The 16,682-nt window shown below is 40.5% G+C and overlaps 1 protein-coding gene across 9 annotated transcripts in view; it reads right to left on the minus strand.

Moving 5' to 3' along the window:
• Window positions 1-248: 248 nt before the first annotated feature.
• Window positions 249-16,682, minus strand: part of dbn1 (drebrin 1) — an 88,675-nt gene continuing 72,241 nt past the window's right edge. The window contains exons 8-16 of one of the 9 annotated variants that reach the window (XM_079565967.1): window positions 14,912-14,969; window positions 12,812-12,856; window positions 12,613-12,669; window positions 12,413-12,527; window positions 9,859-9,939; window positions 4,126-4,260; window positions 2,859-3,337; window positions 2,158-2,254; window positions 249-806 (exon numbers count right to left, since the gene is read on the minus strand). In XM_079565967.1, coding sequence (XP_079422093.1) covers window positions 751-806; window positions 2,158-2,254; window positions 2,859-3,337; window positions 4,126-4,260; window positions 9,859-9,939; window positions 12,413-12,527; window positions 12,613-12,669; window positions 12,812-12,856; window positions 14,912-14,969 — 1,123 coding nt within the window. In that variant the 3' untranslated portion in view covers window positions 249-750. The remainder of the gene's footprint in view (window positions 807-2,157; window positions 2,255-2,858; window positions 3,338-4,125; window positions 4,261-9,858; window positions 9,940-12,412; window positions 12,528-12,612; window positions 12,670-12,811; window positions 12,857-14,911; window positions 14,970-16,682) is intronic. The other 8 variants (XM_079565966.1, XM_079565968.1, XM_079565970.1 and 5 more) reach the window with 8 other exon arrangements.

The raw sequence follows: 16,682 nt of genomic DNA on the forward strand, positions 1-16,682 counted from the left end.
AAGAAAATAACAATAACTTTTGAATTATTAGTCATTTGGATGTGAAAAATCGACTTACGTGTAAGATTAATTAAACATTTCAGATATCACTTTAAGTCTAGCAGTAGTTCTCAAACTGTGGTCTGCACTTGGGATCCATGGGGTGGTCCTCATCAGCAATTTAGGCATTTTAGAATCATTTCAAAAATGATGACTGCAGTTGCAGAGAAAATGGCCTTTGTAATTGATCACTTTCTACTGTATTCATATCTATGGAGAAAGGTCTGCCTGCTGCGTCCCTCCTTAAGTGTTATGTAAGAACAAACGTTATTTACTGTGATGCAAAAACCAAAGCACAGATGTTTGGTGCTGTCCATGAAACACTTTCGTAGTTTCTAAAGTTCACTTCTATTCAACTATTGCTATTTTAAAAGCTACATGTTGTGCAAAAATCCTTCAAAACGGCACCACTTGTTTTTTTTAATCTCTTGGTGGAATCGAGGCTGAACACTTTCAAAACAAAACAAGGAAACAATAAATAAGATCGGAACCCAAAGCGAGCCGTCCAAAGTCTTCAATGCAAGGCTTTTATTCTGAAGGCTACAGGTTCACTTCCTCTAAAAGATTATACACAAGTGGTTCTGATGCAAGACTTTTTAAGAGTTATTATTATTAATATTATAATTATTACTTTTTTTTTGTTTGTTTTGTTTTTTAAAAAAATTATCTGGTGAAGCGCACTTCCTCTTCCTGGTTGGCTTGGATTGGCTGTTAGTCGTCGTCGTCATCCACCACCGGATCTGTGTCCCAACATGTGATGTCAATCTCTGAAACGACAATAAACTTTGTTTTACTACTTTTACTACTACTACTTTTACTACTACTATTCCTACTTTTACTACTACTACTACTACTATTCCTACTTTTACTACTACTACTACTACTATTCCTACTTTTACTACTCCTCCTACTACTATTCCTACTTTTACTACTCCTCCTACTCCTCCTACTTTTACTACTCCTCCTACTCCTCCTACTACTCCTACTACTCCTACTCCTACTTTTACTACTACTACTACTTTTACTACTACTACTACTACTATTCCTACTTTTACTACTACTACTACTACTATTCCTACTTTTACTACTCCTCCTACTACTATTCCTACTTTTACTACTCCTCCTACTCCTCCTACTTTTACTACTCCTCCTACTCCTCCTACTCCTCCTACTCCTCCTACTCCTCCTACTACTCCTACTACTCCTACTACTCCTACTACTCCTACTACTCCTACTACTCCTACTACTCCTACTCCTACTCCTACTCCTACTTTTACTACTACTACTACTTTTACTACTACATTTGATGTGCTTCTGGGCCAAACCCTTTGCTCTGCCCGATCCCGTCACATCTCAGAAGCTAAGCATGTAGGGCCTGCCTGGTACTTGGGAGACCGTTTGGAAACCAGGAATCCTGGGTGAATGTAGTGAGTGAGTGGTTGGTGGTGGTGGTTGGAGGGGCCGATGGCACAGACTGGCAGCCTCGCATCTGTCAGTCTGCCCCAGCTTACCATCACCAAGTGTGGAGTGAATGAATAATGACAGTGTAGCGCTTTGAGAAAGTTTGCAACACAGGCTTGTAAAGTGTAATACAACATTATTATTATTATCTGAAGAAAGAGCTATGGAAACATAAGTCTTGACTTCACATAGTCTAAAGGGCACAACACACACAGTAACTCGCCTTTATAGAAACACACAGCAATAAGTCATTCAAGGGGGCGTGGCCTAGCCGAGGTGGAAGAAAGCTTGTCCTGAGAATCTCAATTCTTCACTGTTTTCCTTACTATATATAGGTTTGGACAAAGTAAAAGTGAAAAACTTGCACTCAAGGTAGTGTTAGCATGAAGCTAGCGTAAGCATTTTGGCTAGCATAGTGTGATCCTAGCGCATGTGACAGCAAGTGGGCTAGTCCTGGACACTTTTCACAGCCCGTAAACCTGTTTACTTTTTCTTGTGCATTCCCAGTGCCTCTGCTGCAATCCTCATCCCACCCCACAGCGAACACAGCGCCCCCTGTCTGTCACAGAGCAGCCAGGCTGAAGAGTGGCGCGGGGCTGTGTGTGGACTTCCATAGGAAATAATGGAGGCATATTTTGTTTGTTCATGGAGACTGACCTGGAGGCTTGTTATAAAAGATGGGTGTGGCTTTGGCAGTGGACTCTGATTGGCCAAACTCCTCCTCTTGTGATTGGCTGAAGTAGCCTTCACTGGCCTGTGGGAAGATTAGGAAAAAACACGAGGAATCTTAACTGCTTCATGTTGTGAAACCTAACCCAAAGCTGCCACGGAGGACTATATACACAATTTTATTCTCAGTCAGAGTTATTTTTCTGACTATTGGCTTGTTGTACAATGTAGCTACGTTAGTTTGACTGGCAGTAGAAACGTCTGTTTATAAAGTTTGACTTGCTGGTCTTGAAGCGAAGTGCTCACATTATTTAGATGAATTATAACATTAAAATTGGCGCCGCTAATATACCTTAATCTGCATTAATAAGTCTTAATTTGATTATTTACATTTAATTTATCATTGCTTGAGAACCTTTAGCTTCCACACAAACGTGCTGACCTTTATAAACACAGACGTCTTCGCTGAAGTATTTACATCCTACATCAAGTTGTTCAGTGATCATCTACCTACAACTGTCCACCATGTAATCTTTAGAAAACGAGTCAAAGCTCCATACAGGTGCTCACGACAACAAAGGCTAGCAGAACTAGCATAGCCACATTGTGCAATGAGCCAATTACGATAAATTCAGTCGCTAAAAAGACAACTTTTATCCGTCCGTCAGACTGTTCAGTGTAGTGAGTACCTGAGTTCCCTCCTTTAGCAGCGAGTCTCCGTTCCCATTGGTCATGAGCAGCTGTCCGTCCTCCAGCTTGGGCTCCTGATTGGCTGCGTGCTGCAGTGCATGCTGGTAGCTCAGGGTCATGGGCGGGTCGTCCTGGTTGTTCACGGAGCAGAAGGTTCCATCCATGACGTCGTCGAAGCTGAGCAGCGGCTGTGGTCTGCTCCCTGTGGCCTCAGAGATAGCACTGCAGTCGCCCGACAGCTCCACCAGAGGGGGGCAGTGAGACGCGGCCTGCTGGGACCGGGACATGGACTCGGACACAGATCTGGACTGGGGTTGGTCTGGACTGGTCGGTTTGGTGTCCCACAGCTCCACCAGGCTGTCCGTCCCACTGTCCCACACGGAAAAGGAGTTCTGGGGCTGGGGGGCGACGCTCTGCACAGGCTTGGAGGGAGGGGTGGACTCCTGCACTGACTTCTGTGCCTGTTTGGGCACCGGGTCTGAAAGAAAACACCAACATCAAGATTCAGGACACAAAGACAGAAGGCGTCTCACTGTGGAGCAGAATGGATTTAACTTGAACAGTAGATATTTATGAATATCAGACCTGTACCATAAATACATAAAAATCTCAGGTCGACCCACAAGGCACTCCAGTGTGAAAACGCTGAGACTTTTGTTTGTCGCTTATCATAAGGAACAAAATTCACATTTACATTTTACATTTTAAATCACAGTTACATTTACATAGTTAGTTAAAGGCCCCATACCAGATATTTTTTAAACAAGTTTTAGAACAGTTTCGGTAAATTATTAGTGTCAGAGTGAGCGCCCACACTATATAACAGATCTTTAACGTGTGAGGTGATTTCACTTTGTCGAACAGCGCAGTGTGTATAGAAAAGTTTAGAGTTTAGAAAACTGTGCCTGATGTGGATCTGGTCTGTCGCTGCAGCTCAGGAGGAAATAACGTCCTTTCTCTCTTTTTATCGCTGCTTAAGTGTGAATTCTGCCAAAAAATGACGTTGCAGGTGATGCTCCTGCGGCCTGTGTTCTTTCTGTTGGGCTGTATTAGGATTTTCTCTTGAACGATACACATTATTTTAATTCAATTAAAAAAACATAGGTATCGAAACAGTACCGGTGCCGAAAAGCAGGTATCGTTAACATCGAGAGAGAGGTACCTAGCCTAGTATTGGGTAAAGTATTTAAAAAATATTATGTATCCAGTTATAAAGCATTTGTATCAATTTGATGAACTTGCGTGCTAGTTTTGGAAGTCACTCACCCCAAAGGTCGTGGCTGTCCTCTTTCATGGATGTGGAGAAGGTTTTTGGACCTGGTGACGCCGTCGACATACTGCGCTTTGTGCCTTCGTCGTCAACATCATCATCATCATCATGGCCGCCATTTTCAGTTTCATCTGAAGAAACACGGCCACAATTCAGTGAAACCAGCACAATATCGCCAAAGAAATGGATCACTGTGAATGAACAAACTGGATATTGTGCCAGATCTTGCCATGTTCGTGGTCAGGAGCACCCAAGCAGGGGGGTTAACCTATTGTGCATGTTTTAGGTGGATGGGGCAACTGAAGGAGACCCATCCAGAGAGCGGGAGAACAGGCCAACTCCACAGAGAAAGACTCGAATCGCCTGGGAAAGTTACTCCTTCTTTAATTCCCCTCACCTCACATGGCATAGCTCGCTCCGTCTGTGACCACCAGAGGGCGCTGGACGGCTCAAACCTTTACAATGCACACAGATGGATCTTTGATACAAAGCATGATGCTGGGGGTGAGCGCTCCCTGTTCCACTGTAGTAACGGGTGTGATCCTTATTTAAAAGTTTGTGGTGGACGTGTTACTGATGGATAGGGGAGACCGGGGCTGGTTGTCACACTTGTATATTCTAGACGACTCTAATGATTAACCATCAAAAAACAAGAAACTCAACAGTGATATGGTCACTATGTGCAGGGTTGGTTGTCGCTCTTGTCATTAATAGGTTCTTCTGATGTTCACATTACTTAAGAAAAACACTTTTTTGTTTCTTGAGACAAAAAGATGAAATTAAATGATTTATTTAATTTGAATCACTTGAAACAAAATGTCCCCACCAATTTACATCCCCTGTGACAACCTCCTGACCCTAAGACAACCACCCCCTTTCACACAGCTCTAGCTTAATACACTTTTGGACGGATATTATTTCTTTCAGAAACTATTCACCTACAAGCTTTGAAAACGAAAACATCACTTGACACAACCGACCCATGTGACAAACAGCCCCAGTCTCCCCTAACTGTAGGGCTGAGCACCGTTAAATGATACCAGTATGGTACAGATTTAGGTACTACTGGTATTGAAAAGTATTGAGGGCAGGCACCGAAAACAGGTTAAAAAAAATGAGGGGGGGGGAATGTGTAAAGTGTTTTTTTCTTGGTTGTTTCACCTCAAATAAATGGTACAAATGTAAAGGAAATGAAATGGAAGGAAAAGGAATAAATTAACATTATTACTCTGTTTTATGGTACAATATAGCAAATATTTTAGTATAGGTTATCGAAAACCAACAAACCAAGTATCTTTACAGTTCTGTTATCGGAAAAAAGTTTAAAGGCACTCAGCCCTACCATGGACGACGAGTTGTTCATGTCATTAGAAACATCTGTGTTTTTGCTTTGTTTTCACATCTAACACTAACCCAACGCATAATAAAGTCAAAATAGCAACACGTGTTTTGAGGCGTTCACGCATATGTGAGTAATCTTCTAATCGCCCGCGGTGACTGCCCATAGTGCAGTGACAAAACAACTGCAAAACAATGCACTGCAGGTTTGTTTTGATGGGGGCAGTGGGGGAGGGGCTTAGGCAGGAGGAGCTCTCTTGTTTTAAATGAGATGATCATCAAATACCTGCAAAAAGCAAGTCAAATATGTCTTTATGAACACTGAAGTCCCCTTGAGGAAACGTTTATCCCACACACAATAGATATAGAACAGTTAACTTATTATTAGACACATTAAAACATAAAAAAAAAAAAAATCTTTGCACAATATCCAAAATGATGTAAAAAAAAACACCACCGCAGTTTGATACAACCAATGATACAACCAATGACGCTGATCTATGATGACAGCACTGGAATGACACAATGAAAATGTCACTAAACTACAAAATGACTGAGGACATAAAACCTGAACAATCCAATTACAGCTTAATGTCGAATATATTTATAATCTACATTATCGCTGACCATCTCCAAAGCAAGTGCTATTTCAGAAAGATTTCTACGTCTAATCCAAGGGTTCCCAAACTTTTCACCCCCCAAACGTACAACTGGGGACCCATCAGTGAAATGTAATTGGTGCGAGAACTTATTTCATGTGTCAAACAAATTAAATAATGTTTAATGGGCTCTGTGCATAGAATGTTTTTGGTTCACTTCCTGTTGGCCAGTGTAGGGTAGACACTTTCCGTCCACATTTCAGCATATATTATAAATCAAAAAAGATTTAAAAAACAGGAGAAAACTTGAATAGCCGAGTGCATTTCCTGAAATGAAGTTCAGACGGCGGCGCTATTTTAACATTTGTTTGCGTCAAATTAACATTAGCCTCTAGCTTCGCGGCTAAAACAGCGATACTTCTAAACACAGAAGTGTCCTCCGTCGAAGTATTTACATCCTGAGTGACGTTTTTAACATGTTGTAAGTGATCGTCTAATGGTGCGTTCAAGGCAACTGGTATCTTTCTCACTTGAACACTACGACTTACTACCTCAGAGCGTTCCAGTTAAATAAAGTCGTATGTAAACAAACCGGCTAATGCTACAACAGTTAGCTCATAACATGCTAACGTTACATGAGTGTTTCTCCACAAACATATTATTCAAAACATACGACATAACGTTATGTTGAAGGCCATGACCAAAAGTAACGTTCACATCACTGGCAGTGTGATCACTAGCTGCGCTCCTCCACTGGGGGCCGCCATTACTGTCTTCATCTCGCATCCGAGTTCGGAGCTCTCTGGATGGTACCGAGCGTACAAGTTGTAAATACGAATTTGAGCGACGTTCCAAGGCATTTTTCCAAGTGGCAGGTCGGTTATTTACCAGTTACCGGTGGCCTGGAAGCACCACAGCAGCTACATGTTTTCCATCACGTACTTTTAAATCTCTACTTTTATCTCAACAAGACACGGCTAACTCTATAGGCAATAAAACACAGACAGGAAACAGCCGGAAACAGGAAGTTAGCATCATGAACAGACCCTAGAACAGGGGTGTTGATCGTTTGGGTTGTGGGCCGATATTCAGCCCCCACGACGGGTCGCGGGGCCGCCTGTACGTATTGTAAAGGACTGTGGCCTCATAAATAATGGCTTACACTTATTGTGCTTTATCAGCCTGTGTCACACGTTTCTCAAAGTGATGCATGAAGTCATTATTCATTCACTCAATGGCAGTAAGTTACTATTGTAGCAACAGCCGCCCTGGGGCAGACAGACCATTTACCACGTGGCTATAATATGCTGTTTATATCTTTATTTCTTATTATGTCAGTGCCCTCTTCTGGACACACGTGGAATTCTTTCCTTTTTTAATTTAAGCTGCCCCCTAGTGGCTGGAGTGAACAAACTGGTTATTTCTTTAAACATCCATAACTCCGCACGGGAATGGGCTAGAGACTCACTTTTTGACACGCTCAGGATTTCATGCTCCTCAACTCTCCTGTTTGAAGACTCAATCCGCAGCTCTAGTGTTGTTGTTTATATTCCCCATAAAAGAAAGCTTTGTAAATGATCAGCATAATGTCAGTTTTTTTTTTATTCTATTTTTTACGATGAACATGTTTAAAAACCACAAATGGTCCACAACACGTTACTGCACGCACAGGTCACACGGCGAGGGTGATCGGAGGCGACTCGGCGGAAATAAAAAAACTCACTCAGTTCGTTTACCGGGAGAGAAAACATGTGCGGTCCAACAAAAGGGCAGGAAATATGAGAAATAAGCCATAAAAATACAGATTAATTTAAGTTTTTAAAAAAAATAGAAAAGAAAGAGCGACAGCAGCGATGCTAAAGAGGCAGAGATTAACCAAAAGAGAAAGAAAGAGTTAGCAGCAACTGAGCACATCCACAGGACACACGCAACATGGAAAAAGATCACTACAACAGTGCTTACGTCCTCATGACGCTGGGATAAGGTGCTTATTTAAAAGTGCGGCTCTAAAATACTGTGACTGTGAGCTACTGGTGACCATATTTGGATCACAGAGCCTTGACGGGGGGGAATTCCGCGAGATACCAAACATGTCGGTATTTGTGAATGGATAGATACAGACGGCAACGCGTCATACAAGGGGGCGTGGCCTAGCCGAGGGATAAGAAAACCTCTCATGTTTATCACGGGACTAATAACATATTTATCCCACACAAATCGGGTCAAGCCATATGGGTTCATGGCTGATGTTTTCCCACAGCAAATCGTTCAGTAGAAGTGAAAAACGGCACTAATGTTCTTCGCTAATGTTAGCATACGTAGCATGAACCTAGCATAGCTTCCTGGTTAGCATTGTCCGTTTCTTTTAAGTATTTATGGGCTGTTGAACCACTTTGCTCGCCATGTCTCTGTATCTTTATTTAGTAGAGAAATATATATATATTTTTTTCTCTTCTTTGGTTTCCCCTGCTTCAAACATGACCATGTATGGGCATCTTGCCTCCGGCGTCTGCGTACACTGGTGTATGAATGAGCGTGAATCAGTGTTCATTTTGACAACATTTTTTTACTTTTAGTCTTAGTCTATGACGAAAATGCAATTCAATTTTAGATGAGATTTAGTGGGAAAAAAAATCTTCAATTTTAGTCTAGTTTTAGTCAAATTTCTTTCAGACGGTCAATAGAAGTTTGGATGATTTTAGTCTCTCCTTTTCATTTTTATTTAGTCTTATTTTAGTCGACTAAAATATCTGGATATCTTAGTCATAGCATTAGTCTCATGAAAACTTTTAATTTAGTTTTAGTCCAATTTTAGTTTAATTAAAGGGATATTTCAGGATTTTTGACATAGGGCCTCATTTCCTAGTTATCCAGAGTGTTGCTGATTTCTGGAGATATTTTTTTTTAAATTGAAGCAGTTCTTATGTTTGAAGAGTTACGTGGCGCTAGGCTAACGCAAGGCTAGCACATTTCTATGGTATCAGCTAGCCTGCATTAAAAACAGTCTGACCCGCTCCACAGTGCACCTGAGGCAAATCACTTATAACACCAGACTAACCATATAAATGTCTGTGTCGATAGAGTAATTTGAACCATTTTGCATTTAAAATAACTTATATTTGAGCAGCATCAGCTTCGTGGTTGTATAAGCTACGCGGCGGCGGAGTGATCTGCTAGAAAATAGTCCCTCAAAATGCAATCATTCATGTGATGCAAGGTCAGTTTTATTCCAAAAATTATTCTATCGACACAGACATTTATATGGTTAGTCTGGTGTTATAAGTGATTTGCCTCAGGTGCTCTGTGGAGCGGGTCAGACTGTTTTTAATGCAGGCTAGCTGATACCATAGAAATGCACTAGCCTTGCATTAGCCTAGCGCCACGAAACTCTTCAAATATAAGAACTGCATGAATTACACAAAAAAACATCTCCAGAAATCAGCAACACTCTGGATATCCCTTTAAGTCTAAATATCGACGAAATATCGACGAAATTAATACTGGTGTTCATGGGTGACTGGTTCCTTGATGTACAGTGCTTTAAGTGCCTAAAGCGGGTAGAAAGGCTCTATATAAATGTGACCGTTTATAAAAATGCCGTCTGTATCTATTCACGTTAGAAATGTGAAGGCGCAAGTCGACAAAGTGAACTGTTACTAATGCAACATTATCACTACAGTGCTGTGTGTTTTAGTCCTTATTTTCATTATATTTATATAAAACACAATATATACTATATCAATTACCATAAAGAGTTATTTGCTCTATTTTTGCTGAGGCTTGAGTACGTACCGGAGAGGTGGTGCGTCCGTGCGTGAGGCGGGGGGGTACTGGGACTGTGCTGCTGCTTGAAGAACGGGCTGTCCACACGCCCTTTCGCACAACCACCCCCACAAATGTCCCCAAAAATATACGTCCGAACAAAGGGCACGGACAGGAGACAGAAGCCACAGAAGCCGACAGAAAAAAAAAAAGAATGAGAGGACAGGAGAGGAGAGGGGTCAGAAATAAATTAGCAAAAAGAGAACAGAAAAATGAATAATGCGGTTAGTGAGTGTAACAAAGCGGAGACGAGACGAGGAGGCAGAGGTCACTTTCTGAACTGCTTTTGGGTTGTTATTATTCACGCAGGGAATTGTTCGGAAAGAAAGACAGTCAGAGTCCTGCCAGCTTTCTGCATTTTTTGAATACAATGATTAGTTGTTTTTTTGTATAATTGTTTAACCTCTTAACCTCCGCCTGAACTGAGAGGATCTTTTTCCTCACGTCATCAGATTTTTTTCCCATCATTTTTTTGTTGGGTATTCAACTCGTTTTTGTAACTTTTTTGGTCAAAATTTTAATCACATTTTTGTTATTTTTTTGTCACATTTTTCATCATATTTTTGTCCTTTTTTGTCACTTTTTTGTAATTTTTTCTTCACTTTTTTCATCATATTTTTGTCCTTTTTTGTCACATTTTTGTCTCATTTTTGACATATTTTTGACAAATTTTTGTCCATTTTTTGTCACTTTTTGGTCAATGTTTTCTCACTTTTTTGTCACATTTCCATCATTGTTTTCGTCTCAGTTTTGTTGCCATTTTCACAGCTTTTTTCTCCAGAAGCTTTTGGATTGGGGTAAAGCCAAACTGGAGAAAATGTGCTCGGTTCAGGTGGGAGTTAAGGGGTTAAGATCCAGATGCAGTTGTGTTGGACTTCTCAAACCCTGGTTAAATCCCTCGTCTAGTTGTGGTCTAGATAATGTTTAGAGCTGGTTTGACCTCGGTTTAGTGCTAGATTAGCATGGTTTAGTTTAGCTGGGTAAACTAAGAAGCTGGATTAGATGGTTAGCGAGGTACATTCCGGGACTACGAAGCTGAATCACTTTTTATCAGGGTACACGTGGGAACATGTCTTTAGCGCAAAACCTACTCTAGACCGGGTTAAGTCCTCGTATAAGGTGAGGTCACCATTCCCAAAGTGGGGGGCCTGCATGGGGGCCTCCAAAGGTTGACCACACATCCTTCACCTATAAATAAATGAGTCTGAAATTAACTTAAAAAATATGGCTATGAGTTGAATTGTCAATAATAATGTTAATAATTAATGAGGACATTTCCCATAATTTCCTTATTAACCTCTTAACCTTAAAGGGGCTGGATGCAAGTTGGCCATTTTATACTCACTACTGCCACCTCAGGCCATATGTGTAACTGCACCTTCTATATTAAGCTCGTGCATGACGGCAATTCGGGCCGAAGTGACACATTTTTGAGTGACCGTACAGGATTTTAGAGGCAGTTGTGGTGAACAGGTCTGAGCTCATTCTACACATTAGGACATGGCTGGAACATGTAGGGGGAGGAAAATACTTCATTTTAACATTTTTAAACTCCCTATAGTCCCTTTAACTGAGCACATTTTCTCCTGTTCGGCTTCACCCAAATCTGAAAGCTTCTGGATCGGAGTTTACAGCCTATAGACCAGTGTGACGCCTTAATTGAAAGCTAAGGCCAACAAAACAGATGTAAACAAATCTTTTTCCTCGCATTGTCGCCACTTTTTTTACCCTCCTTTTCCAATTAATAATTAACTTCCAATTATTTCCTCATTAATGCATGGATTTTATAAAGTAGCTACATTATACTGATGTAGGTTTTATATGACGAGTGTTACATTGAACTTGTATTTCCGATTGCTGGCATTAAATCAGAACTAAGTAACTTTTGCCCCTAGAGGCCACAAGCACAACTGCAGGCGTCGTAGCAAGTTGAGATTTTTGAACTTATTAATTGTCCATGAGAGTAAATACTACGCTGACAGAAAAGGCGAGGGGACAGAGGGATATTGTACATCCAGTTACACAATGGAAATATTTTTTTTCACTCAAACTTGGCTCTAAATACTGTTTAAGTGGCGCTAGCCCGCAGTTAGCTTTGTCCGCCTGTTAGCTTCTTCTTCGTGATTCCATTAGTGTGTATTGGTGGCTCCGGTCCGGTGGCAGTGCAAGTTGCAATTGTGGTTTTCTGGCCAGAGCCACCAGGGGGAGATGAAAGAGGGACTACGAAAAGGATTTATAAGGTAAACAAGTCACTAAGTATTGCTTTAAAATGTGACCGTCCCTCTTTCTCTCTGGGCTGCATGATGAGTTAAAGACATGGATTTTCATACTCAGGTGAACTGTCTTCCATGATTGGCCGCTTTCTACATCTTCATAATGTTTCACAATCGCCACATATAAATAAAAAAATCACACAAACAGGACTCTGCGACGGATATAACACATGAGATGTTTGCGATGTATAAATGTTCTCCTCCAAAATAATACACATTCAAAGAAACGGCTTTAAACAGCGTTGTTTTACCGGGCCGGTGCACGGACACGGGGGACGAGTCCACGCAGATGGTCATGGCTCGCTCCTTCTGTTTGAAAAAGTCCCGAGGGTTTCCTGAGCGCTGAGCAATGATCGCCTTCGCCTCCTGCACCAGTAACGAAAACAACATTATCATTTTTAAATATTATATCATTGTAAGAATTAGCTTTTTAAATAATTAAAAGTCTCACGTCAACTTCTGTCTCCTTTTTGTCCAAACTCAAGTCTTCGATGTTTGCTTCTGACGCCTGACACAAAGCAGACATTGTATTATGGTAACTTTCTATAAAAAACATCCAATGTGGACGTTTCCTGCATAATTATGGCTTAAACCTATTTTAAAGACACCTCAGCTTTGACATTTCACATTGTAGAACTTGAAAGTATTACCAAGGGTTGGGCTGGTTTGCATTTGGTTGGAGCTCCCTCCGGTGGCTGCAGGGAGAATTGCACATGCTAAAAACAACATACGAGCCTCCATTTTTATTGACAAGACGGCACGCTGGCAAATCTATGGCAATGTGAAAATCGCAGTTCGAGTGAGTGACAGCTCTGATGATGCTTTATGGGCTTTAGAAACGTGGAGGCGACTTTTGGGTCCAAGAATTCAGGAAATACAAATCTGAGTGTGTTTGCAAGTCCAAGAAAGAACAACCACAGTAGATGTCTAAGATACGTGGTTGCTATGTTTTAACAAGATTCCATAAAGAACGGATATTTATGGGATTTGTGAATTGCAACCATCTGATTGTGATTTACTGGGCAATTGATGTGAACTGATAAAAAAAAACGTATTTGATAAGAATGGCCTTGACGTTGTTAAAACCTTTTTAATAGCAGCACTTTGGTAACACTTTACATTACGGGCCGTTAAGTCCATGGTACTTACAGTGGTTGTTACTAGTAATTGGGGTTAGGGAGTCACAGAGTTACCCTTGTATCTCTCATTACTAAGAGATACAAGGGTAACTCTTAGTAATGAAGGTTGTACTCCTATTTACTACGGTACTTACTGGTAATTCAAGGATACTACAGCAGCAATTCATAGGTAGCAAATGAAGTACTTCTACAAACAGAAGTAGTTTCTAGGATTGCGTGACTATAAAACAACATAAAACAGCATTAGGGAAAACAAAAAGTACAACCTTCATTACTATGAGTTACCACTGTTTCTAGAAGTACATACCTTGTAATTCTCACTATAGTATCCTTTAAGTACCACAATAAGTACCTAGAATCACCACCGTAAGTCTCACCATTAGCACCACTGTAAGTACCATAATAAGTACCTATAAGTACCACTATTATGACTAGTATTTACCACTGTAAGTACCACCATAAGTACCTAGATTTTTCACTGTAAGTACCACCATTAGCACCACTGTAAATACCATAATAATTACCTATAAGTACCACTATTATGACTAGTATTTACCACTGTAAGTACCACCATAAGTATCTAGAATTACCACTGTAAGTACCACCATAAGTATCTAGAATTACCACTGTAAGTACCACCATAAGTATCTAGAATTACCACTGTAAGTACCACCATAAGTACCTAGAATTACCACTATAAGCACCACCATTAGCACCACTGTAAATACCATAATAAGTACCTATAAGTACCACTATTATTACTAGTATTTACAACTGTACGTACCACCATAAGTATCTAGAATTACCACTATAAGCACCACCATTAGCACCACTGTAAATACCATAATAAGTACCTATAAGTACCACTATTATTACTAGTATTTACCACTGTAAGTACCACCGTAAGTACCTAGAATTTTCACTGTAAGTACCACCATAAGCACCACTGTAAGTACTACAATAATTACCTAGAAGTACCACTATTATTACTAGTATTTACAACTGTACGTACCACCATAAGTATCTAGAATTACCACTGTAAGTACCAAAGACTTACCGGCCCGAAATGTAAAGTGTTACCAGCACGTTCTTCATATTTACTGACTATTTTCCCAGAAATGACTTACAGATTTGTAGTAACACTGAATGATGCCAACAATCCTTTAATTCATTCACTATCTTAGGTGGTGTGACATCTGTGCATTTCATCTTTTACTTGAGATCCATTTTAAAGATTTTAAAGTGGAGTCATGATTTTAGTTGAAGCCTGTTTTGATGCAATAACATCGACTGCCAGCAGATGGCGACAGAGTCTAGCCCAATATGAGCTGATTCTTGCTGTTGCTAACTATGGTTGAACGATCTACTTGCAAACATATTCCAGACATTGAGCTCCCTGTGCACATTTTAAACATGTTAAAACAGGAGAAGATTGAAAAATGAGCTGCTACTATACAAGTTTAACATGTTCTTAACATGGTAGGATGTAATGCAGAAACAGGGACGTTTAGTTCTCAATAGAAGACTTTAAGTCAATTGTAGCTTTAACAAGAAGCTGATTGTGGCCATTACGATTGGAATTTGCTCTTTGTTTGAGACAGAGGGACTTACCTCAATGGGCTGGATCACCTGCCGCTCCTTGGCCTCCTCCTCCTCCTGTTGTTTCTTCCTGTTTTACAACATAAAAATAAAATGGTCACTAAAAGTTCACCTTCAGCTTAGCCTCTTCTTCAGACCGAACCAAGAACCCGGATCCACTCTGTCATTGTTTCCTCGTTATAAAGACTCATCTGCAATCATTATTCATTTTGCCTTATTATTGTGCTCAAGTTCATATTTAAGGGTTTTTCTGGTTCTAGAACAGATTGATTAAACATTTTAATTAATTCAAGCCCGGACAAAGCAGAGACTATGTTATCTCACCTCAAATAGTGATGAGATTTTCACAGTGCGATAACCAGAACAACCGTCAAATTACATGTTTTAAAGGAATAGGCCACCGTTTTTACATACTGAGATATGTTCTTACCTCACTTTAGCCGAGTTAATATATCCCCGTCTGGTCTTTGTCCGTGCGCTCTGCCAGGCAAACGGAGCACATACATAGCCTCTCCCACATGTCATATAGCTCCAAAAAAGCTCACGATAGAAGCTACCAAGCTCTTCCACGTGTTCCCTATTTAAATAAAGTTACGTGAAGTGTTTTCAAGCGAAGTATATTTACACAGAAATGTAACGTGTCGATTTTATAATCAGATAAAAAGGGGGACTATATTGTGAGGCGTAATGATACGAGGAGCACAGCGTCCGTGCAGTAACTCCTAAAGACTTCCCCCGCTCACTTCCGTCAATAACCTTTAGGAGTTACTGCGCGGACGTTTTACTCGTATCATTACGCCTCACAATATAGTCCCCCTTTTTATTTGCTTATAAAATCGACATGTTACATTTCTGTGTAAATATACTTCGCATGAAAACACTTCACGTAACTTTATTTAAATAGGGAACACGTGGAAGAGCTTGGTAGCTTCTATCGTGAGCTTTTTTGGAGCTATGCGACATGTGGGAGAGGCTGCGTATGTGCTCCGTTTGCCTGGCAGAGCGCACGGACAAAGACCAGACGGGGATATATTAACTCGGCTAAAGTGAGGTAAGAACATATCTCAGTATGTAAAAACGGTGGCCTATTCCTTTAATTTTAAAAAAAAACAGTTCATTTATTATAATTAGTTATTTGCATACATTTACATACCATGAATAACCAATAAAGTGGGATATTATGAACCAACTAATACATTCTTATCCACATGAACACTTTAAAGTGATACAAAAGAGCCGCCATATTAAACGATCAATCAATAGTAGTTGGAAATAGCTCATTGTTTTAAATTACATGATTTCTTTACGCTAAAAGGTGATGAGATCATCTTTATTCATTTGCATTTGGAGTGTTTATGCTACAGGCCCATTTTAGTGAAACAGGCTATAGTATTTTACTAACTCTGTATCCCATTATGTATTTGACCTTGTAGGGACCCAGTGGTTACATGAGTGGTCAGCATTAGTGTCTTTACTTTCCATCACAGTGTCTCTCGGACGCACCACGATCAATTGTTTGAAAGGTTTTCAGTGCCGACGGCGCCTCTCACCAGAAAACGTACAAAACAATAGATCCTGGAGCGTTGTAGAGACCACAGTGATGGAGAGTAATGCTAACGGCCAGCTCAAATACAATGCAATAATATCAACTTTTATTTTTCTTGCATAAAAAGTTGCGTAATGCGCCTTTAATACCACGGTGCACCATTAAACCAGCAATCGTCCTATCGCTTGACCCAACTCCTCCTTTGTTCAGAGAGTTTAGCCGCTATTGGTGCCCGGC

Source organism: Gobius niger, assembly GCF_951799975.1.
Source record: "Gobius niger genome assembly, chromosome: 11".
NCBI lineage: Eukaryota > Metazoa > Chordata > Actinopteri > Gobiiformes > Gobiidae > Gobius > Gobius niger.